The sequence below is a fragment of the Sinocyclocheilus anshuiensis genome, unplaced genomic scaffold (assembly GCF_001515605.1).
Source record: "Sinocyclocheilus anshuiensis isolate Anshui unplaced genomic scaffold, SAMN03320099.WGS_v1.1 scaffold475, whole genome shotgun sequence".
NCBI lineage: Eukaryota > Metazoa > Chordata > Actinopteri > Cypriniformes > Cyprinidae > Sinocyclocheilus > Sinocyclocheilus anshuiensis.
In genome coordinates this window covers 1,524,564-1,549,245 of record NW_015549650.1, presented here as the reverse complement: position 1 = coordinate 1,549,245, position 24,682 = coordinate 1,524,564, and the positions used below count along the sequence as shown (strand labels likewise).

Here is a 24,682-nt window from a genome sequence, read left to right as displayed (position 1 = left end):
CCTCTCTCTCTCACATACACCGAGATTCAGGCTCTGCACCACTCATAATAATAATGACTCTTAATTAAAGACAGTGAAATGTTCACATAGGGTTATTTTAAATAAACATATATTACTTAAGCCTTATTCGTTTGTGTTACACTTTATGACTGAAGTAGCTATTATGGCCCAGCAACATGTATTTTTAGGTGTTGAAAGGAAATGTGTTTCTGCAGTCAAAAGGGAGTGCATTTGATCAGTGCCAAAATCCCCCACATGCTCGCTCCCCCTTGGCCCCTCCATTCCTACATCTGTGCCACAGAAATATGCCTGAGCACCCCAGAACTTCACCTGCTCCAAACACACCCCCAACACACACATACATACTCTCAAACCCCCACCAACTACCACCTTTAGCGGCCCCATGAGAAAGGTGTGTGAAAAGAATGCCATTTGCCAGTTCACACAGGCGCACATACACACACGTACACATGAACCACAAGAGCACATACTGATGGAAGTTTAATTTCTTGTTTGTCTTGGCTGACCAATATGGTGGACAGTATTGTGTCTTTGAGGGCTTGTTCTGTCTCAAGTGTGTTTAACTATACTGTAGGGACAAAGTTGTCACAAGGAAGATTGCTAAATCTGACAAAACCTCCCTTTTAGGACAGCTTGAAAGTAAAATATAATTTATAAATAGTAAATATTATTATTAGTAGTATAAAAATGCAAAAATACCATATATAACATATGGTTAGGGTTTAGGTAAGGCTTAGAATACTACTATTACTATTGCTTAAACCCTAACCTTAAATATTAAACTTAGGAACGTAACTTGTCTTTTATACTCTGTATATCTTAAATCATGTGGCTTGTTAAGGAAAGACGTGCTATTATATGTAAGCACTCAGATTTATTTTTTCACCCTAGCAAGCACTTAGCAGTGCTCTAGCAACAACCTACTATCATGACGGCACAGGACTCTTTTGCAGTAAAGAGGTATTTACAATGACAGTGATTGCTCGTAGACGTTCCTACTTGACTGTAGTATTCAACTGTACCAGGCTGCAGATCCGTTTCTGTATTCCCATTGGTAGTCGCAGAATTGCATCCATGCTCATTTACATTAAGTTGAAATTCTTTGCTATATCGCCAACCATCACAATTGCTTATGTCACCAAAAATCTCCAGTTTATTGAAAATGAGTTATTATTGCTGTGCATCTCATTGCCAGTGTAAACATGCCTCAAAACTCAGTGCGTGAGATTAAAAGAAAAATAGAGAAACCAATAATATGGCATCAGAATTCCTACTAAAGTGTCTGAGAAGAAAGCATGAGAGAAAAAGAGAGATAGATTGAGAGACAGACAGAAAGTGAGAGAAAGGAATTTAACTTTAATACTGAGACAGAGAGTCAGATCGAAACATAAATGGAAACACTTTTGGTCTCTGCCATTAATAGGTTTGCACAGTGCTCCTTACAGCAAACTCGGGAAATTAGACTCATTTCACTCTGCTTCAAATGCTTCACTCTGACAGCTCAGCATTTGTGTGGAGAACAAAACAACACACAGCACATGAGGCACGGATGACTGAACCTACGGACAATGCAGTCTTCTCGCCTTCCGTCTCCAACTGGCTTTTACTAAAAGGACATCGGAAAGTCTCAAGTGGGGCCACAAAGACGTAAGAGAAAGTGTGAGAGCACAGGATTGTTGGAAAAGGTAGTTGCTGAACCTGCGATGTCCCTTTTCATCTGAATCGATGTGTAAAGGAACAGTCCTCAGGTCTGGCCCTTGGAGATAAAGACAGCGGCAATTAGCAAGCGGCACAAACAACACACACATATGATAGCCTTCTGTCTCAGATAAATATAGATTACATATGTCTTGCAGTTCAGGGCCCAACTGCAGCAAGAATGCACTCTTTGCACGTCACATGAATCAACCAGTGAAGCCATTGTGCCGAGACGGAAGTGTGTGAAGTGGGTGGCAGTACAAGATTATTCTGATGAGCCATTTGGTGGAAGAGAGGAGGATAGGAAACAATAAGCGGAATGGAGAGAGATACAGAGGAGACAGTGAAGGCTTATGGGGTAGCAACACCCTGAAGCTGCTCTTTAATCAGTTGTTTTCAATCCCCGGTTATTAGCCGGCTTGAGGGCAAGTGGAAGCGGGCATTTACAGGTCTGAGAATAGTATGGCGAGAGATGCTAGCTAATTACTTGCCACTCAAAAGTGTTTTAGTATGCTGTAAAACTGGCGTGAACACATTCCAATAAACTTTGTGGTGAAGTAAAAAAAACAACAACAACAACAACAACAAAAACCCTAAACTTGTTATTGTTCCTGCTTTAAAGTTGTTTTTTTTCATCTGAGAAAGATAGTGTGATTGTGCCAGGCATCCTGGAGAGGAATGTTGGGTGCACTGAGCAGCTTTCCTGTTCCTGTTGCCATGAAATTGGACTCTTTGTCCCCCTCCTTCCCATTCCTTGTTCCCTCCTGATTTTCACTCTCTATCTCACAAACAGTATTTTCTTGTTTAATTTAACGAGAAATTAGTAATAAATGGAAGCCATTGCCCCAAATCCCGCTGTGCTTATGTTTTTGCACTCAGCTCCCCAGTGAAAGGGCAATTTGCAAAATTATGTGATAGAGTAATTAGATGAAAGCCAGGCTTCAGATTGTTGCTATGCAGCCGCAGTGAGGACCGATCCTGGAACAGCCAAATATTAGGCTGGCACGCCGGGCTCTGGGCTTCATTCTGTTTGTACACAGAACCAGAAAAGGTGAGGGAGCCTCCATCACAGCTCGTAAAAAGCAAACCACAGCACAAAATGCAATCGCCCTTCCCCCCCCCCATTTTATGTGCTGCTTGTGTTCGAAATGAAACTGGAAGGCATAATCAGTTTTAATGCAATTATGCTCCAATTTAGCACCTTCTTCACACACATGTGACAATTCTGGTGGAGGCAACATTCTTGTTTTTCTCTTACTCGCTGGGAGCACATTTTGCCAAACCTCAACTGTGCTGCATCTTGAGCAGAACCAGGTGTGAAAAACGCTATAACTCATTTCTGCACTCGATGGACTGAATCGTGCAGAGGGCCCTGAGCTGGTTGGACCAGCAGGAGGGGGAACGGGCTGTGTCCTCTTCGGGGAGTTGGGCTGAATTTGTTGCCCCATAGTTGGAGGCTGGAGTCGGGGGGAGAGAGTCGGGTTTGAGTTGGCCTGCTGATGATTTCCTGGGCAAAATTACAGATGTTCAGCATATGACCTCCTCAATAAGTAGTGCTTGGAAAGCACAGAGGGGTTTTCAAGAGACTGGACTTCTCGGTTTTACTTTAAAACAACACTGGTGGGGAGGCATACATTTGGCACAAAGCAGTGAAATTTCCTACATGTCCATTTTAATTTACTTTTTAAGTCAAGTTAATTTACTGTTAAATGTCTCCCACATTAATCAAAATCTGCAGGGCAGCAGAATATATATAATGCAATTGCGATGCATAGCAAAATAGGAGTGTTTCTATTATTATGACCAAAAGATAGAGCCACATTTTTTTTTTAAACTTAATGAAATTCATAGCACTCAGCATTAGATACTATCCTAAAAGTTGTCTGTGAAATGGAGTGCTGTGTGTTGACATTGTTCAAACAGTAAGACCCTGCCACTCATATCGCCATAGCAACTGGGTGCCCTGACAGACCTTATCACAAGGGTTCGGACCAGACGATATGCTGCCTTGACCACCTTTGGTTGTCATGCTAACCTGTTATCATGTTATCGCCTCAACAAAAAAATAATTTAATTTACACATCATAAACACATTCAAATGGATTGTCAAACATACAAATTTTAGAAAAAAAAAATGATATATGCCATGCCATCGTATTTACATGTCACCCAAAGAATACCATAGAATTACCATCATGGTAGTTTTCAAAAACTTGACAATACAGCAGTAAGTTTTGTAAAGGTAACAAGCATTTGTACTATCCTCTAGAAACATAAACACCCTCCAATTTGCCTTTCTACATAACATCACAGCATCCATTTTGTATCGCGTTAAAACATGGATGCCATTATTGCAAGTGAGGCTCCCGGCTGACTCTTCTTTGTCAAGAAGAGTGAAGTACTTGTAAACAAACTTTAGGCATGGTAACAGTTAGCCAAGAGCCCACTCTGAATGGCCTTGTCAAAAAAGCCACCCCAGCCATTAGAGGTCAGAGGTCAACCAGGCCTCAGATGCCATTAGTCCGTGGTTGTTTATTGCTGAAGCCCTAGAATATCAGCGCACCCATGGCAACCCCAGCGTGGCAATTCGCATTTGCTTTGGTATAGAGCCCTACTCTCAAATTTTCTCTCATCTTTACCACACAAGTCCAAACCTCAACACAAATCAAATGACTGAAGCCAGTCACTCCTAAGAAATTGGTGCTCGGAGTGTATATTGTTTTTACATTTGTTTATTCATTCATTCGTTTTTTTTTAAACAAGCAGAAAGTCTGTGCAGATTAATCTTTGAAAATTGAATTTAGCAGCCTAAGGTCGCTGGTTATTTCTTAATTTCATCTAAGTAGCAGTGAGTACTGGAGGCGCCACAAAATTGAAATAGCTTCAAGGAATTCTTCAGACAGTGAGGATCAAGCATTGTGGATCTTTGAAAAAAAAAGGCTTCTTTCTTGCCTCCCTCTGTACTTTATGTTCTTCTGAACTGTGTCTTTGCCATTTTACTCTGTTTCTTACAGCCAACTGGGACTCTACATCAGCTGTTGTAGCTGTTTTGGTCTCCGTGGTGTTCTTGTTTGAGAGAGAGGATACATGTTTATTTGTGTGTATGAGACATTTGGAAGCAATGACTTGATGCTTTTTATAAAAGCTGGTGTCAAAGAAGAGGCAGCTGAGACAATCTTAGGGATGTGGCTGCCCATTGAGGCAGGATGCGCCCCCCTGCTCTCACAACTTGCAATGAAAACATCATCAATTACCCCACTGACAGGCCCCTGGGATATGGGGCAGGCAACTCTTCGGGGCTGGTCTTTGTGGATAGACAACCCCCTGCACCCCCACCCCTCACCTCCAGAGAGGGAAAGAGAGAGAGGGTGGAAAAAGACTGTATATCCATCATTGGCAAGCCTTCGAGGGTGACAGCGTAAAAGGCATTGGTGTGTCATGGACAGAATGGATCGAATTGGTAAAATCCATATGGTGCAAGGAGAGGTGGATGGACGCTGCTCTGTCACTGCTGACACGGCCTTTCACAAGCCATCTGTGCCTTGATTGATGAGCATCATGTCAGTAGAGCTTTTTCCAAGCCCACCATGGCGTTCCAACATCAGCTGCACCTTTGGACTGAGGCTTTGGAACAAAGAAAGAGCCATGTTTAATTGACACCACTCACTCTTTTTGTGTCCCTACGCAGTGAGTTGGCTCCTTTCCTCTGTAATGTCCCTGAAAGGCTGTTAAGTTTTACTTCATGTAACCTATGAACTGTTAGAGCATAACTGGTCCAGATGAGAGCTGTCTCTCAGTCTTACTCTCCCATCAGTCTTCCTCACTGCTCTCAAGAACCTGACAATTTTATAATACCCACAGGGCCAGCCACTGTTGCAGCCACGTCAATGAAGAAGATAATGTTCACATACTCTATTTTCCACAAGCTGAATTCTGAATTCCATCCATCCAGCTTGTTAACATGCACTCTTAAGCAGTTCCGTTACGTTGTCAGTTAGAGAAAGTTATACGCTGGCCTGCGATATTATAACAGTATTGTATTTCATTATCAGCTACTTGTGAAGAGTTAGCAGCTAGCATCTGTTTAGTGTGAGATCATGCCAGGCCTGCATGGTCTTCTCTCTGCATACCAGCCATTGTCTTAACATGAGAAAACGTGCTGTCTATCTCTTAGTTCTAGTTTCTGTGTAAATCCCATTAAAACGCTCTGTCAGCATGAACTCAGATGTGGTGCAAGGTTCTCCTATATTCACCACCTCCTGAGCAGTCTGTCTGTCAAAGACATTCAAAAGCCAACTGAGGAAATACAGTATAAATATCCTGAAGTCTGGTACATTCCATTTAGATATCCACTAAGCACCCATTGTTGGTGACCATAGTAGTGTTAGTTCATTTGTCATTGGGATGGACTTATGGGGCATTTAGGGAGGATGTTAATCAGGGATTACGGTAGGTGCTTGATCCACTGTCAAACCAGGGAAGGGCAGAGGATACAACCTGAGGTGACATAATGACAGTGGAAACAACAATATTTGGATGTCTATACACGTCTACATTCCACAGCATTGCCAATTTGAATCTTTGGGTGTCAGTCCAACATGCTCTGTTCTGTAATGCATCTTAATCAGAGGTGTCCAGTTGCCCAGGGTTTAGCTATGGTCTGGTAAAGATCCATTGTTGTTTTTAGAAGGTGCTATGTGTGTTGATTCAGACCAGGCTTTGCTGAATTACCCTAGCTATGCTGTAATCGTCAGTGCTCAGGGATCTTTCCGCCTGCAGTCAGCAGCTCAATACCTTTTACTTATAGCAACTGCAGAGCATTCCCCCACAGAGCAGAGCTCCAGCAGTCTGTCCCAGATACTCTTGGCTCACTATGTATTGTGTGCATGTGCTCGCCAGTGTATGCCTGATGGATTATATGGCAGCAGAGACGTGGTAATCAGTTTGCACGTTTGCTGAACTAATTTATCAATTCAGTTCCTCCTACTTGTAATCTCAGCCATGCGTGCTGCTCAGAGCTAATTGTGCTTTTCATCTGGGGACAAACAGTTCTTCAGGAGGAAAAGGCACTACTCTCAGGCCTCTTGATGGGGCTTTTTTCCCTTCGTGAAGGAGTCACAGAGCATCAACAGAATAATTGTCTGGCAATGTGCCTGAAAAAAGTACACACAAATTAAAACACACATTTACACATTTCTGCATCAGCATCAGGCACACCTAGACTGATACTGCTTTATTCTGCATTTACCTATTCCATTTTTCAAGCAAAGTGGTCCAAAACCAGAAAAAAGGAGCAAGCATTTTATAGTCTATAGTGTATCATTAAGTGTGCTGGCTTGGAGAGGAGATAAATTCAATTATTTTATACCATCATGCGTAAGTGCATACATTGTTTAATGGACCTAGCATGTCCTGTGCACTGAATCCAAGACCCTTTTAAAGTGCCGTTGTCTTTGTTGTCATTGATTTCCCAAGACGATGAACAAAGGGGAAATGGTCTCAGACACTTAAAACCTCTTAGATTTGTCTTATTTGCCTTAACTTTATCCAGGACCTGGCATATATTCAACTATTGAATAGGTTTCTCTCCATTTAGCTCTGATAGTGGATCTTGACCTTTTCCTGCCACGCTGAGTGCATGGTGTTTCCTGTCGCAATAAGGGATGCATGGCTGCATGGGAGTTGCATTGAGAGCACCTGCTGATCCATGTCGTCCCCATGGAGATTGCTGCATGTAGCCAAGGGATCACTCCCTTCTGTGTAAGGAATCTGCAATGTGTCTTGAACCAGACGTGGCCACATTTTATCAGATTAGATTCATACGTTAATAGAAAGTGAGATCACTAAGAGAGAGGATGAGAGTTTTGGTCCATGGGCCTTTTTATTCTTCTTTCTGTTATCAGCAGAGTGTTTTAGCTGTGGTGGGAAAGGAAGCAGACAGAGGCAAGGCGCTGCTCACATGTTTGTTACGACTGATTAAGTCATTGATTTGTATAAGCTGTGCACCGATGGAGAAAGATCTGTATTCCGCTAAGTGAAAGAGAGATAGAGAGAGAGAATGAAAGAAAGAAGAGGTAGGAGAAGGAGATAAAACAAGATCGCAAAAAAAGAGGAGAGAGGAGAAATATGTTTCTGTGTTCTTCCTTCCTTCAGTCTGCCCTTCTTTTATTGAGACAGTGAAATGACATAAGGGAGCAATTGTAAAATACCTTTACCATCTTTAACTCTTTTCCAACCATGACCAGGTTTCTCCTCCCCTCAGGCCCTCCATTGAACATTAATTAAAACAGCCACGGCAAAAGGGTAATTATGATAATAACATAATAATATCGCACAGGTTATTAGAATTTTTTTGTGGTTCCGAAATTGCTTCCTTTGAGTATCACATTTCAGTGGAATTAGCTAAAGGATGATTTCCTTGAGAGTAAAGGCATTGGGAAGGATTATTTGGTCAAGGTGCAATATGGTAACCTGATTTTCTTAACATTTAATGCACCATGAGTTCCTGCTCCTGCCACTCGGCCCCCGCCTTCAACAAATCCAGTTTTGGCTACTGGGAGGCAGGAGGGTGGAGTAGCTTGTGTACCGAAGCATGCATTAATAGCACTGCTTTGCATTTCACTCGCAGTCCTCTTGTCAATAGCTAAAACAATCTTTTGGGTTTTTATCAGCTTTAAACGATCACAAGCCGCTCTGGTTTTGTGTGTCAACCAAAGCTGCTGGCTGGCACTCTCTGGAACAGGGCCGGCCGAGGTGGCATGTGTCCATGATGCTACCTGACTGACTGTGCTAAAATCCCCATCCCAGCAGATATTAGACTCCCCCGCCGAATGCTGGCAGCCCACCTCCAGCTGCGGTCGGCATGGCACGGCACGGCGCAGCTGAATTGCTTTTGAATGTTCCCCCCTCAAATAGGCTGTAATTACAAGCTTAGAGAGGTTTAGTGGTCCAGTAAACTACATAATCACCCCTGAATTAGCCCGGGCTCATCAGCCGCAGTCCACCAAGCTCCAGTCAGTGTTTGCAGGCTGGCCCCCTTATTACCGTGTGACTGTGAACAGCAGGTGTGGAACAACACGCATCCCCCTTAAACACAGACTCCCCACCCCACCCTGGCATCTGTAATGAGACTGAATAAGAGACTGCTTACCCTACTGCGACTGACTTTAGATCAGTGCCTGAACCTGGCTTACCTCTTTGCAGTCTTTGTCTTGTGTAGCTTGAAGCTATAGGCCACCCCATGAAAAATATAGCTCTGCTCTACTCTATGTAAAACTATTCAAATACCAGCCACTGTCTTCAAATAAAGTGGCTTACGAATCCTGGTGTCCAGATATGTGTTATTTTTCTTTTGCCTGTTGCACTTTGCATTTTTGAATGCAAAGCCCTTAGCTCAAATTTGATAATGTTGATTTAGCACATTGTGGGCTTGGAAGTTTAAACAGATATGGATAGATCTGATTTGTATTCCAGCCCACACCCATCCTTTAATTTTAGACTTACATTCTGTCCTCAGTTGCCTCCAAACCAAGAGTGCCTATTCTCTACACAAAAGCACTTGTGTTACACCCTTTTCCCTAAACCAACAAAAATGTTTTTAACAGAGGATGACTAATTAAGATGCTGGAAACCAAATTAAACATATCCTACTTTATCAAAAGAGGAGATTAGATGGCAAAAAAAAAAAACCTTCCAAGGGTGAAATTTCCCCAGCTTTAGCTTGTTGTAGTACAAGGATTTCTAAAAATGCTGTGTGTGAATAATTCATGTGCTGGCTTTGTGTTGACTTAGCTCGCTACAAACTTAGTGGCGCTCCCAATGAAGCATTCCCACTTCCTGTGAGCCAGCCAGTCACCAACTCCACCAGGGCATCTTAAACCCTAGCCTCTAGTTGTTTTCCAAATATAAGATCTTTCTCCCTCTTTTGTTGTTGCCTCATTGGTGAATCAGTCTTAGGAAGAAATTGGGTTACAGAAGCTTTGCTGTTTTATATTTTTTGCTCACTCTCTCCCTCTCACTCACTCTCTCTCTTCAGTTTTCTATATGAAGCATATTTTGTTTTGTTTTTTTCTTAATAAAGGACAAAACGTTGTGTTTATGCCACATACACAAAAAGGAATTTGAAATGCCTCAACTCTTCCTCAGCCAATAAATATCTCTGAGGTCATGACTCTCTTGAGCAATAACACCTTTCTTTGACAATAAATAACTTTCCAACAAAGCAGTGATTGTTCCTCTCATGCGTGTCTTACTGACGAAGACAACAAGTGCATAATTTTCTGGTGAGATGATAATGCTCTTTGCCAAATATCAAGGGTAATCCTTCCTCCCCCAGCCTAAGGTTTGGGCTGGATGTTGTAGGTGGCCCTATCTGCTGAAGGCCTGAAGCTGTGGCTCTGGTGCAGTTAATGCTAGCAGAGCAGGAGTAGGTGGAGCACTAAACTTCAGACCTAATCCTGTTTTCTCAAAGGCCAAGCCACAGAAGAGTGGTGGACGCAGCCCACACGTACAGTGGCTGGTTCTGAGATGGGATGTTGAAATGATACTCAGTAGACACCTCGGCCAAAATGGCCCCTGGATCAAGCCTCAGGCATTCCTCAGGGGCAGCTTGACTTCCATGGGGATTAGCCACAAGGAATATGGAAGAGAGGCAGTAGTAGGAAACCTAGCTGAAATGAACCCTTACATATTTACCTTGAAAGGACCTGTTGACCTGAGTCACCTCTGCAACTTATTTAGTATTTAGACATCACATTGCTTAGGGATGTTGAAATGATACTCAGTAGACAGCTTGGCCAAAATGGCCCCTGGATCAAGCCTCAGGCATTCCTCAGGGGCAGCTTGACTTCCATGGGGATTAGCCACAAGGAATATGGAAGAGAGGCAGTAGTAGGAAACCTAGCTGAAATGAACCCTTACATATTTACCTTGAAAGGACCTGTTGACCTGAGTCACCTCTGCAACTTATTTAGTATTTAGACATCACATTGCTTAGATGGGCACTTAGTGGAGGCATTGTCAGATGGAGCCACTGGGATTAATTCCTGTGTCATGCAACTCAAGGGGCATGCGTCGTTTTTGTGCCATGCCTCCCCACTCATTTTCTGTGTGAAGAATAAGCACCATGTTCAGCACACACTTATTTTATTAAGTTAATCTTGTGTGGAAAGCTTCTTTAATCCAAATCGCACAGGATAGAGAGAAATGTTCCCTTAAATAGAACATAACGATAATAACGGTAATGTGGGTAATGAAGGCAGCAGATTGGAGGAGAGGGGGTTGTGGCTGATTGTAATTAACTGGTTAAATGGAACACAAAAAGACATGTCCACAGTGACTGGGGGGAGGATGTGTTCAGTATGTGGCCCTAGCTAACCCTGGGAGTTGACGGGTACAGAAATTATGCTGGGATTCTGGCTTTTTTGTGGGGGAAGCAAAATGATGAAGAAAACACAGAGATGAAAGGAACTTCCAAAATAGTTCTCCCCTCACAGTGAACCAGAGAATCCTGTCTAAGGACCTGATAAGGAGCGCAGCTGGAGCTCATCCAGACCTCCTCCTCCCTGTTCTACATAGACACAACTCTCCCAACAAAGACATAAAGACCAAGAGTACACACCTCTCATGTTTCTGCTCTCATAGTCTGGGTTGTACCTCTCAGCTTTCAGGGTACAGTGCAGTAAATACTGGAATTCTACCCTCTCCCACGGAAAGGTCTCCTGACACAACTTGACTCCTCATATCTTGGCTGTATTCAAAACAGCATTCTCGGCCATCGCTCTGAATTGTGTGTAAGGAGAGCAGAGTCAACCAACGGTTAGGGGGGGAAGTCTGAGTTCTTTTTCGAGCAGCAATCTTCGACTCAGAGAGAGCACAAGAGAATGGGAGATACCTGTTCACCTCTCTTATCTCGCTGATAGGACACGGACTCTACACTCTTCCCCGCCATTGCCTGTCTGAGGGGGCCGCGGAGGAAGACCGGGAGGGACTATTGTTGATGCACTGCTAGACACAGACACACACACACACATAGATAAGATACATGATGGAGAATTTAGCATGGGGAGGACATTATTGGCTTGGTATCCACCAGTGCAGAAGAGGCTGGAAATTCTGATGAAAGGAGTAGTATATTTGGACAAGACGTATCATTAAGATAGGTGAAAGGAAACAGGGAAGATGCGTTGAGATTTCCCATCTGTTCTTTAGGCAGTATTATTGCTTTCTCATTAAAGCATCATGAGACCCTGAGAAATCCAAGAGGATTAAAATACTCAGTCGCTCTCTGACTATTATCAAATCTGTTGGTTTCTCTCAGTTAAACCAGAATCTAAATCACACTGTTTTGACGCATAGAGATAATTTGGTGTTTGGAGACCCATACAATGAAAAAAAAAAAATGGTTTCTGTACATATCCACTTCATGAGTTTATGAACGCATTTATGAAGTACATCAGTCTCACAAGTAAGGCAAAGATGTGTGAGAAGATTATTGAAAGAGACAGAATGGAAGAACATTTAGGGATGCCATAAGGGAGGGGGTTGCAGAAATCCAAAATCTGCAGAAAGAACTGCAAAATTACGGGAACCTGTTTGAGAACAGGCATCAGTGCACCACAGACAAAAACAGGCAAATATTGGTGCAACAAAACAATTTGCAAAGAATGTGAAAATAAGGTCAGACATAGCTAAAAATATATGTATTTAGCATAAAGAAAGGTCCAAAACAACAACAAAAATAACAATCCAGTCATTTTAGTGATAGAATTTATCCATCACCTGTCATGATTGCAAATAGATTCTGGACAATTTAAATAGAAACCACCAAAAAAAAAAAGGCATGGCCTTTAAATGTCAATAAATCATATCTGGATGTTTTCCAGATATGACAAGTAATAACTGTAATTGGGGCTTCAGTCACTGCTTCCCCATTCTGCTCAAATACAGGTGTGGCTACCTCGAGGTCGTTATGACAACAAAGGTGAGTCACGTACGATGCTGTGGGCGGAAGAGCTTGACCCAGTTGGCATTTGTACAGGAATCATGTTTGGGTACTGCTGAATGCTCACGGTCAGAGCCACCTGTCAATCACAGAACAGGTCTTTGTATGGGGTTTCTAGGATTTACTGAGAAGTTAGGATAGGATTAGGTTACATTTAAGTTGAGCTGAAACCTGACTGCTCGTTTTCTCCACCCCATTGTGCATTGTTGTAACATTTCTTTTGGTAAAGTTGTCTAACAAGTTGCCTTAGTTGACAGTCCTCCTCCCACTTCTTTTCTTAAAAGCGAAGCCGATGCATTCTTCATTCTATACTTCATCAGTGTTCTTAAGATATTTAATATGTGAATTTTAGTGTGCATGACTCTCTTAGTTACATCTACCTTTACAAGTGTAGACCACATAATGACTGACAAAACATAGCTGTAGAAGAGACCGTTTCAAAATAGTGGACTGCAAAAGAAACTTGTATGCAAATGGTCTGGCAAAAAAATAAATTCTTCTTTCCAAATCATGCTGTCTGAGTGAAACCAAGCTGAATTTAACCTGCTGTCCATAAAATCTTTCAGTGTAGGAGAGGTAGTGAGCAGAACAGTTTTCTCATAACTGGAACTGTAGCGGCCCTGAGCTGGAGTCATTCTTTGTTGGACAGCAGTTAGTGTTTGTGCTGTCACATAATCTTTGACACAACTTTCCACCTAAAAGTGATGAGGCCTCAGATACTTTTGTCCAGACATGTTCACTTCACTATAGGGCTGACTAGCCATCACGCCACACTCAGTGCCATTTTTTCTCCACAGTTCATTTGTAAATCTGATGTTGGAGATATACGTTGAATTTATGATTATGGCTGACTGTCATTACATTTTTGATACTCAAATGCCTATTATCAGCGATTATCACTGATCACATGACAGTGAAAGAGGCTGGAATGTTGTTTTCTCACATTTCCAGTCCTGGCCCTGGTTTCACACAAACCTCATCATTGTGGTTTATAAAGATCGACACTGGAAACATATGATAAGGCAAAATAAATAAATAAATAAAATAATTCTTAAAATCTATGTAGGAATGGCTTGAGGCGACACTACAATTATAACTTTCTGCATGAGATTATCCACAGTTTGTTCCAATTACCTACAATTGGATCACATGAAAATGACAGAGTGACAGGAAAACAGCTCGCTTCTCTGGCAGTACCAGTAAATAAACATGCATTCAGCAACATGAAAGACATTACAATTTATTATTGCTCGAAAAAAAGAGCAGACAACCCATGGCGCCAACCATTTTTATATTTCTGTTTGCTCATTTGGAAGCCTTGTTCTTATTATACCTCTCAAAGGATGAATCAGAATCACAATTGCCAATGTCTTCCTTTTCAACGCTATATGTTAGATCACATAAATAAAGGTAACTTATATAAGCACCTTTACGCTGTGACATGCTTGGTTCTTAATTGCTTTGCTACAGTGTCAAGGATGTTGACTTATGGTTTGTAGACTAGTGGGAAACAAGTCATTCAGCCATAGTGATTTTGCTAACTTCTCTGTTGAACAGCGATCTATTGTCACATTGGTTGATTTGCAACCCAAAGCCAAGTTAAAGCCCCTGTCTCTGTTAATCCCTAGCAGGTTGTGCAAGATTTGGTAATGGGCTTAGAAGGTCTGAATCTGTTAGCACAGTAAGACAAAGAGCACACCAAGCCATCCACAAAGACTGTAGGTGTCCAGGTCCACTTATTGTGTTAACAAAGCATAATATGAAAATACTGTACCACAGAAATGGGAAAGGGGTTGTTGCTGTGCTTTGAGATCAAAACACAGGGTTCTCTCTCTCACTCTTTTTTTTCTCTCTCTCTCTAGGTATAAATGTGGTGTAAACATCTTTGCACAATGTACCTCCCATTTTACATGCTCAGCAGGGGCCTCAACACAGGCTCTGTCTTGTCTTTTTCATGAACAGCACATTGTTTAGACTCAAAGCTAGCGAGCTCAATACTTCACACTAACACTAATATAAATCAAGCAAATCTCACCTCACCTTTATTTAAACAGCTAGATCAGCTCAAATCAAGTTCTTAACTTCAAGAACTCAGCTGTATCGAAAACTGTTCGCAGTAATTTAGCATCATCCATGTTGTTAACTTTTAGCTGACTGGCTAATCATCTAGAATGATGCTTATCTTACAACGATTAAAAAAAAGAAGAGGTATGTGTCAGATGTGTGGTCTGTATTCCACACAAGGCTTTAGATATCCATTCTCTATCATGCATTCATGGCAGCAAGATGACTAGAATAAATTTCAGTGGGGTTGCACGGCACAGCACTCTAATTACTGTTTCTGTTCCCACACTTCACTTAACTTTATAATTGGCTTGCCTTTTTCGCTGCCATTAATTACACAATTTCATATTCCATTAATGACTCTAAGAAAGAGGCACAGCTCACTTTTTCACACTAATTAACAGCTGCTTTGCCACTTTTCTGCACAAATGTGTGAGCAACGTCTCCCTTCTGTACCTCAGACCTTTCTCTCACTAACAAATGTGTTCGATGGATTTATTTACAATATTTCTCATGTTATTTCCTGTTTTCTCTCTCTCTCTCTCTTTTATCAGCACCCCTACCCTTCAGAAGAACAGAAAAAGCAACTGGCACAAGACACCGGGCTGACTATACTACAAGTGAACAACTGGTAAGTCAATTGTACTTTTGTGTTTACATGCAATCAATAGCTTCGCCCCTGGCAAGCGGCTCTTAATGATTTGAATTAATACACTCCCCTCCCCACCCCCCGCTTTTGCTCACCCCTCCCATCTGTCTCCCACTTATCGCCTCATCTCCCTTCAAATCAATTCACCCAAAGGGATATTGCCGCCAGGATTTTTCCGACTTTTTTATTTTTTGTTCTCTCATTCAAATATGAATGCCTGTGAGAGCAGCTACTCTTGTGCCTATCTGAATCCTCTCAAAACCTGTCTGCCCCATGCTCACTGTGACACGAGACTCTTTGTCCCCACCTAAATAGCTATTGATTTTGCCATTTCCATTGTTAAAAGTTCCGTAAAGTTTGACAGAACCTCTGCAGGGGTGCTTTTGTTCCCAGAGATGGCTATCAGCACATACTGTTATTAGCCGTGTCTAATGAAGTGCCTGAGATAGGGAGTGAGGAGGTGAAAACTAGTATAGGACGGAATGTTGGATGCAAGAACACAAAGAACAATCTTTGCCACATATTTCTTCTTGCCAGGTCCTCACATGAAATTCTGTTCGCAAACTCACTCTGCTCTTGTTCTCTAAGTGTCAGAGATTGATATTGCCAAGGATCTGATTACATGCCCTAATCCATTTTGCTGAATAAAACGGCCTTGATGTAGGAGCTCCCAGCATGGGATGGGAGAGTTACTTTAAAATTGCATTCCGATACAAATTACTCTTCACAAATTATTAATTACTTCACAAAGGTAATCAGTAGCTTAATCATCCAAATATGAACCAATAAACTACTTTTAGTTACAAGAGAAAAGCAACAGAAGTTTTTCACATTTTTATAGAGCAAGCAAACAAGTATCCATACACTGAAAGCATTTTCCAGCAGTTGTCATTGCAATGAGTTTGCAACTGTAAAAATGGTTTGTTTCACTTGAGTGTCATGTCATTTGCATGTGGTAGTTGCAATTATTGTAGAAACTGGCGGTTGTAATTGGTGCAGTCTCACATGTGGATAAGTGCTATGGAATGTCCATCAGTTGTTTGTACTATAGTACTTGTTGGTAGTACTATATCTTTTTAGTATTCTTGAAAAATTCAAATTCTGCTAGCAATCATTGTTTTTGCTAAATGTATTGCTAAACATATTACATTTAACTGTAATGCAATATACCTTTGTATCCTGATTACATAACATTGCTATTCCGTCAGGCTTCTCAAGCTTATTAACAACCAATCCCTTGCTATGTACACCAGATGTTAGGAGAGTGAGAGAGATGGGAGATGTATTAAAACCCATTACACAAAGTGTAATTTCTGACAACATAATCCTTACCATTGTTCAGTTCAGTACCTTGGAGACAACCGGTGACTAAGAATGATGATTCATTTACAAAAGTGGCCTATCAGTGGGACGCAGGCTGACGGACACAAGGGAATCTTGTTGGGGTTATCAATTTCTGTGACCTCACAACAACCCATGGGAGATCAATTCTTTCAGCCATATTAGTTAGCAGAGAACACACAGGCAATTACTTCACACACTGTCTTGTTTTACCCCAGCACTCTGGCTACTGGGCCGACTCATTTTGGAGCAGGGTTTGGTGTATGTTGGAAGACTTGTCATGTTGCCTGTGTTTGTGTGGATGTGGGAGAAAGAGCACTTGTCTGAGTGTGTAAGCAATCAGCAAGAGGTGGTCAGTTTAAGCAGTATTAGCTGCTAAGCCCTGCATACTGGGATCTTGCAGCCCTCTCCCAGATTATGTGCATCAGTGCGCATATGTGTTCGGATATGTGTGTAAGGGCGCAGATGACATGAAAAATGTGTATGAAAACAGAGAGAGAGAGAGAGTCTCAGCACATTAGGGGTTAGAGAGTAGGATCTGTTGTTTCATAGGGCCGTGGTTCTGCTTAGTAGGAAGCTCACCATTGGGTGTCTCCATGGCAACCCCTGGTGATTTTACCTCCTGACCTGCTGATTTTTAGAGGCAATTTCCCTAGCTGTGATTCTATTCCTCAGACTGGTCAAAGCACCGGCCCAACATGCAATATTCGTACAAGATTTACAAGATGAATTCCATCCTTCCACTAGATTTCATTCAAATAGCATGCAGGTCCATATCATTTAACCATATCTCTGTGAAAAAATTTTGTTGATTATAGGACTTAAGGGCGAACATGTGGAAACCACAATGTGACATCAAACAAACAGCTAACAGATGGAGCTAAACAAGAGATCAACTGAAAATGACGGCGTTCTTAAGCCCTGCTCCCATAGTCTTGTTAACACACATGTACGTGTCCATTATTGATGAGGACTCAGAGAATCCGCAGGCTGAAGATTAAATAAAAAATGCTAAAGGCCACACGGGGTGCAGATCACTCATGAATTATTGGCACTAACATTACGTGAGGGACTGCTGCAAATCTGGGTCCACATATTAACAATCGACCCGCGTGGGTGTGTGCGTTGTTTAGTCAACATGCATTGAGAGTGTATGAAAACTATTCTTCAAATCTGGACGATACGCAATAGACGTACACTTAGTCACACCCTTATGGACACCCTTACGCACGCATGAGCACAGACGAACATGCATGCACACCCGCGGACACGCATGAGCACACAGAGACAGCCTAAGACACAGTGAGCGAACGTGGCATCAAGGAGGGGATGTGGATCGACTGTGGGATCTATTTTTGTAAGGAGATGTCAGAGCTTTGATAGGGATTGTGTTCAACTGCATAATGATGTAAAGGTAGTCAGTCGTTCAACATACAAATGCAAAACTTTCATTGAAATAGCTTTGATGGGAGAGTAAGAAAAAGGAAAGATGCAGAGAGAAAGAAAAGTTTTAGCCTTTGACGATAAGAGAAAGCATTCTCAGAACACTCCATAAAGATCAGTGATGTAAAATCAATGGGCAGGTCATCGGGTTTCACGTGTTGCCCGTTCTTCCCTTCCTGGCCGAATTTAATAATCCCTTTAAAGATGCTGTTTAAACCTCAGGGATGGATTGTTTTGTCAATAAGGCGGCTTTTATGAAAGTCTTAAAAGCATGGAGTGAAGTGTGGCGGGGCTACTTTAGAGAAACAGCGTCCACACACCCTGGATCAGGTTTCTGCGCCTGAGAGAAAAAAGGAGCAAGAGCAAAATAAAGAGAGAGAACTGGATGACTGGCATGCTTCATTTCTCTGACAGCCAAGCCCGCCCATGTCAAGAGAAGTTGAAACTTGTTCAAGAAAAGCTCTGTATGATTGCTCTATGTTCTCTTCGTGTGTAGTATCTGGCAACGTTCTTATAGCTTCAGGGAAAATGTGACCCCTGACCCACCCAGTAGGAATCTTGGAGAGGTGATACACAAGCGTTTTACCTATACGAAAGCAAAATCACAAATGACATCTATGTGGTGTATCAGTTGTTTCTCCTACACCATAATGAGATTTAAATGGAAAGCAAATGGAGACTTGCTTGAGAATAAAGATTATAGTGCAGTTTATTTTCAAGACAAATGGATAATTATATTAAAAAAATAACAAGGAACTACATTAAGTCTGCTAAACTGTCACAGACCAACATCTGGGCATTAAAATCTTACACTGGATTCTAGTTTTGGACTGTATATGTGTGAGTACGTGTTTGCTAGATCCATAATTCTGGGTGTAGTGTACACGGTAAATTATTTGCTTAAGCTGAGCATGCGTGCATATGTGTGAGTCTCACTGTTCATGCATGCATATGTGTATGTGTGTGAGCGCAACAGCGGCCCAAAGGATGCAAGCAGGTCTGGGTGAGATGAGCCATAGCCCATGTCCCGGAGCGGCCTTCACACAGCCTACCTGTCAAGGTGCTTTAGCGTGAATATCCGTGGCCTTTCAACAAAATACCAACACACCCTGGGGTCAAACCGCCAAACAAAAGACATATTTACACCAGCGAGACACAGGCATGCAGCCCAACCTACACCCTCAAAATCCCTTGCTACATGAGGCAAAGATGGAGACATAGTGGAGAGCTCAGCTCCATGAAGCTGGATGGATATAGGGATTGTTTGCCTTTCTGCACAGTTGGGCTCAGTCTGTTCTCAAGTGTTTGCTAACAATTCTGCCATACTGGAATTTCAGCACTTGCTCAGACCTGATCTCTGTTTTGTGTCAACAGCAGACAAGTTGGAGTGGTTCTTGTGTGTGTGTGTGTGTGTGTGCGTGAGTTTAGTCATGTGAAGTCGTTACAAAATACCAACACACCCTGGGGTCAAACCGCCAAACAAAAGACATATTTACACCAGCGAGACACAGGCATGCAGCCCAACCTACACCCTCAAAATCCCTTGCTACATGAGGCAAAGATGGAGACATAGTGGAGAGCTCAGCTCCATGAAGCTGGATGGATATAGGGATTGTTTGCCTTTCTGCACAGTTGGGCTCAGTCTGTTCTCAAGTGTTTGCTAACAATTCTGCCATACTGGAATTTCAGCACTTGCTCAGACCTGATCTCTGTTTTGTGTCAACAGCAGACAAGTTGGAGTGGTTCTTGTGTGTGTGTGTGTGTGTGTGTGTGCGTGAGTTTAGTCATGTGAAGTCGTTTGTAATGTGTGTTGGACTGCGTGTGCATGTGTGTGCACATGTAAACGAGACCAGCACAGTTAAAATAGTTTCTTGGTCTTGGAGAGAATGCGTCTCTATATGTGGAGATATATGTGCATGGATGGCTCTTTGGCAGCAAGTTGTCATAGGATATGTGCGTGTGTGTATGCATGCATTCGTACAGAGTCTGTGAACCATACAAGGGTGCACCCCCCTCTTTCTCTCCCTCTGTCTTACATCACAACAGGCCCCAGGCACTGCCTACATTTTATCTTCCTTTCTCTACTTTTTTATCCTCTCTTTTGTGGGGGAATGTGAATATGACAGACGGAGGGTGGATCGGCACTAGAGCATATTGGTTATGTTTATAAATCTAGGAACAGATTGGACCGCTGATTAGCGAGCCGACCACTGATTAGCTAATGAGCTTTTAGCATTACAGTGATTGCAAGGTCATGCTGAACTTCACCCCTCCAACAACAACAACCACAAAAATAATTAAAATTACCATACCATCAGCTGTTAAAGTAAAAAAAATATATATATATTTTTTACTCAGGTAAATTGCTGGTTGGTTAGTGCATGGTTAGTAATGCCAGTCAGAGCTTATGTGTAAGGTCTTATATGTGTGTCAATAGAAATGGTGGTGCCAGCATGAGGTCTACAGCGCCCGGCAGAGACCACCACAGTGACAGCTAGGCGGAGGACCTATTAAACCTGCCGGTGTGATGTCATTTCCTCTCCTTGTGCTGCCACACACAGAGCTGACAGTTGACTTCCCAACACTGTGTGGTTGTTTGTTTGCATGTTTGCCCAGACAGAGAGGCAGTGCCCTCTGGCCCAAGCGTTTGCCTCCGGCATCAGGCTGCATGAAGAGCCCTCAGAGACAGACAACAGCATAGAATGGAGGGTGTTCCAATGTTGTGTTTGTGAAATGGGCATATGAGGGTGCCCTCCCTCATTGATATATTTGTGCTCTATTTCTCTTGCTCTCTCTGGACTGGGTGGGGAATCAGAGGAGAGCAGGCAGGCCATGTTCATGCCAAGAATGACCTCATAGTCCCCGGCTCCAGAAGAGTGGAGAACCGTCTCTGAAGCATGTCCAGCACCTCGCAGCAGTTACAGTCTGCTTTGTTTTTCGGTGATCGTTTGAATGTCACAACAGAGGTTGATCACAGCAATGGTCTCCTCTCTCCAGGTTGTTTGGTCTGAAGTTTTCATGTCTTCCTGGCTGCGTTGTTCTTTTGAGCAACTCGTAGCAATCTCTGCTGCACCCCTCTCTTTCTCACAGACAGGCTATGTGTTTATAAAGTGTGTTCCTCAGCCCCCAGGCAGTGGCCCCACTCTTTAAAAGCGGCTTTAGAGGGGACTTCACAGCTCTGTTAATGGAAAGGTTTCAACTTTGTTTGGTGAGAGGTGCTTGTGGGGTGCACCAGGGGTGAGTTTGCTGAAGTAATGGCCAGCCTCTGTTGGAGGGGGGCTGATGCAGCAGGATTAGACCAGCCCCTACTTGAGACTTCCCCAAAAGCCCCCTTTACATCTCCTCTGTTTTCTTTGGGCAAGCTGTTTTGCTCTGCTAGAGTGGACCAGGTAATCCCGGTAAAGTCTGGAAATCTCTGACCACATACACATTGCAAAGTTTTCGGGACGATGACTAGATTTAAATGTGATACTGAATCCCCCATATTAGTGTTTGACATGATGATAGCTATGCAAATCTCACAGTTGTATACAAGAAACCTGGAAGCCAGCAAGTTCGGTATTAGCTGGTGTAAGCAACTACAGCAACATTTGCAAATAAGTCAAGACACATGCCTATGTTTCTGTGATTTTCTAGCACCACACTTCAGAGCTGTAAGTGTCTAAAGAAGAATGGCATCACTGTATTAACAACTAGTTCACATCCATCTTTAGGTTTAGTATGTACATGGCCCCTGCTTCCCTAGACCCAGTAGAGTGGGTTCTTCTTAAGCCTACAAAGTGACGTCATAGTTCTACCACTCTATCGGCGGAAGTGAGAGACTGTAAGTTAGTTTTGAATGCTTATATCTTCTAAATGCGAATTTAGTTATTGTTTTGTTGCACACTAGCTTATAGATAACCTTAAGGCCCCGATATACTTCAAGCGAAATCGAAGAACGAACTGATGTGATCATTTCAAACAAAATCCGGCCAAAACGAAGTTCGTTTTGGGAGTTCGAAATGGCTTGCCAAAGCAAACTTTCCGGAAAAGTTTGTTCCAGCTGCAAAACACCTTCGTACTACCATTGGTCCGTGACGATTATGTCATAGGATGTGTGCGCTGAGGCTCCGCCTTCTTTCACACAGACTCTTCTCTGGGTTCATTTCGTCTGTCGAGTCCTTGGAGGTGAGATGTCCGCACAGTGGAGAGTCGCTTTATAGTAGCAAATTAAGTTTTGATTTTGATGAAATGAGACACTGACACAGTTTTTCATGTTTAATACTGCTGCTTGCTTTTAAGCAATACATTGAATAAAGTGCCATGTAAATACACGTGACACGACTTCACGGGAGTGCTGATTTGCAGAGCTTGTGCAAACACACCCATGTTGCTATGAACAGATGCTTTATATAAAAAAAAAAAATGCTTGCTGTTCTCTCCATTTTTGTTTTGTTTATTTTGTTACTGAGAGGAAAGCGCACAGCACATATTTACATATTCATATTAAATAATACCTAAAATGTCATTGAGGGCTTAAATATTTATTTTTAATTTTAACAAATTAATGGTTATTACTTTATGTATGGATATTACTTAGTTGGGTGTGTGTGTGCGCAATACAGTGCAACATTGAAAACAGCAATGCAGTGTTGTCACAAAGCAGTTTATAACTGGAAAGGCTACAATGTTTTGAAAACATCTGAGCTACTGTCACACTACTGAAAATATAGTTTGTAGGTATTTTTAACCAGTTACTACCCAACACAGAGTTACCACTATGATTAAGTTGATAAAGCACACGTTATTTTAACTGATAATTATCCTAAAACCATAACATCTTTTATATCTTTTCTTTTAATGCATATTTTTACTGGAGATTTAACTGATGTGATCATTTCAAACAAAATCCGGCCAAAACGAAGTTCGTTTTGGGAGTTCGAAATGGCTTGCCAAAGCAAACTTTCCGGAAAAGTTTGTTCCAGCTGCAAAACACCTTCGTACTACCATTGGTCCGTGACGATTATGTCATAGGATGTGTGCGCTGAGGCTCCGCTTCCTTTCACACAGACTCTTCTCTGGGTTCATTTCGTCTGTCGAGTCCTTGGAGGTGAGATGTCCGCACAGTGGAGAGTCGCTTTATAGTAGCAAATTAAGTTTTGATTTTGATGAAATGAGACACTGACACAGTTTTTCATGTTTAATACTGCTGCTTGCTTTTAAGCAATACATTGAATAAAGTGCCATGTAAATACACGTGACACGACTTCACGGGAGTGCTGATTTGCAGAGCTTGTGCAAACACACCCATGTTGCTATGAACAGATGCTTTATATAAAAAAAAAAAATGCTTGCTGTTCTCTCCATTTTTGTTTTGTTTATTTTGTTACTGAGAGGAAAGCGCACAGCACATATTTACATATTCATATACACATTGCTTTCATCAGAGTGGGCGGCATCGGGATGTTTGATAACAGTATACCGCTGCACATGTATTTTGAACTTTGTTTTACCCCTAAACAAAGCACGAAAAAGAACTTTGTTTTAAGTATATCAGGGCTTTTATGGGATTCCACCACCGCAGGCCAGTCTAAGAAGCAGCGGAGGGGCCAAGGGGGAGGCCGATATTATTAAGAATGTGAAGAGAGGTGAGAAAGGCAGGAATATGCAGTGCGAGGGGAGGAAGAGGGGTGTGATGTGGCTGAATGGAATTGTCTGAGGTGAGAGATGCAAAAGAGTGTTTGGAAGTTGGTCCTTTATGTACGCCCCATTCCCCCTCGTCTGTTTCCAGCAATGGAACAGGGTAACACCACTCCTCCAGGCCTGGGTTGCTGTGCACTGATTAAAAAAAGTGTGTAAATGTAAGTGTGTGTGTGTGTGTGTGAGTGAGTGAGTGAGAGCGGGTGCATAGGGGGGAGGCAGGAGTGTAAATGGAATTTGTGCAGCAAACAGCTGGACTAGTTTATTTAAGCACAGGCAGGCCATAGTGACTGACCCCAGATTGACTTGGGGAGAGGAGGAGCCGAGGTGGACTTTTATGACTTTTAGGTCGAGATGAGATGCTCGTATTTATGAAATTTGCCTTGAGGCATGCCAACATGTGAATTACTAATTACTTGAGTAAATGGATCTCTGGAGCAGATACTGATAATAACGTTGGTTTCACCAGAGGGGTCTTATTGCGTGATTAGCTGGTTGAAGTATAGCAGTTAGCAAGTTAACCGGTGTGCGGGAAGCTACTTCGAAAATGTAGTTTGCCAAGATACAAGCTACACATTATTTGAAACTGTTAAACTCCAGTTGAGCTATAATTTTGAAATAGTTATTTACATTACAAGCTAACAAAACATAGCAAACTACATTGTAGCTACTTAAGGAATCAATCTAGTTTTAAATGTGTAACTATTTGATGACACAATTTATATTTAATTTTTTAAGTATCATTTAATTTATATAATTTAAAACTGGCACAAAAACTGAGTGAG

General features: G+C 42.1%; 1 protein-coding gene across 3 annotated transcripts in view; it reads left to right on the top strand.

The window, feature by feature from the left end:
• LOC107660223 (homeobox protein Meis1-like) overlaps positions 1-24,682 on the top strand; it is a 59,067-nt gene that overhangs the window by 28,779 nt on the left and 5,606 nt on the right. For all 3 annotated transcript variants that reach the window (XM_016449488.1, XM_016449490.1, XM_016449489.1), the window contains exon 9: positions 15,340-15,416. In XM_016449488.1, coding sequence (XP_016304974.1) covers positions 15,340-15,416 — 77 coding nt within the window. The remainder of the gene's footprint in view (positions 1-15,339; positions 15,417-24,682) is intronic.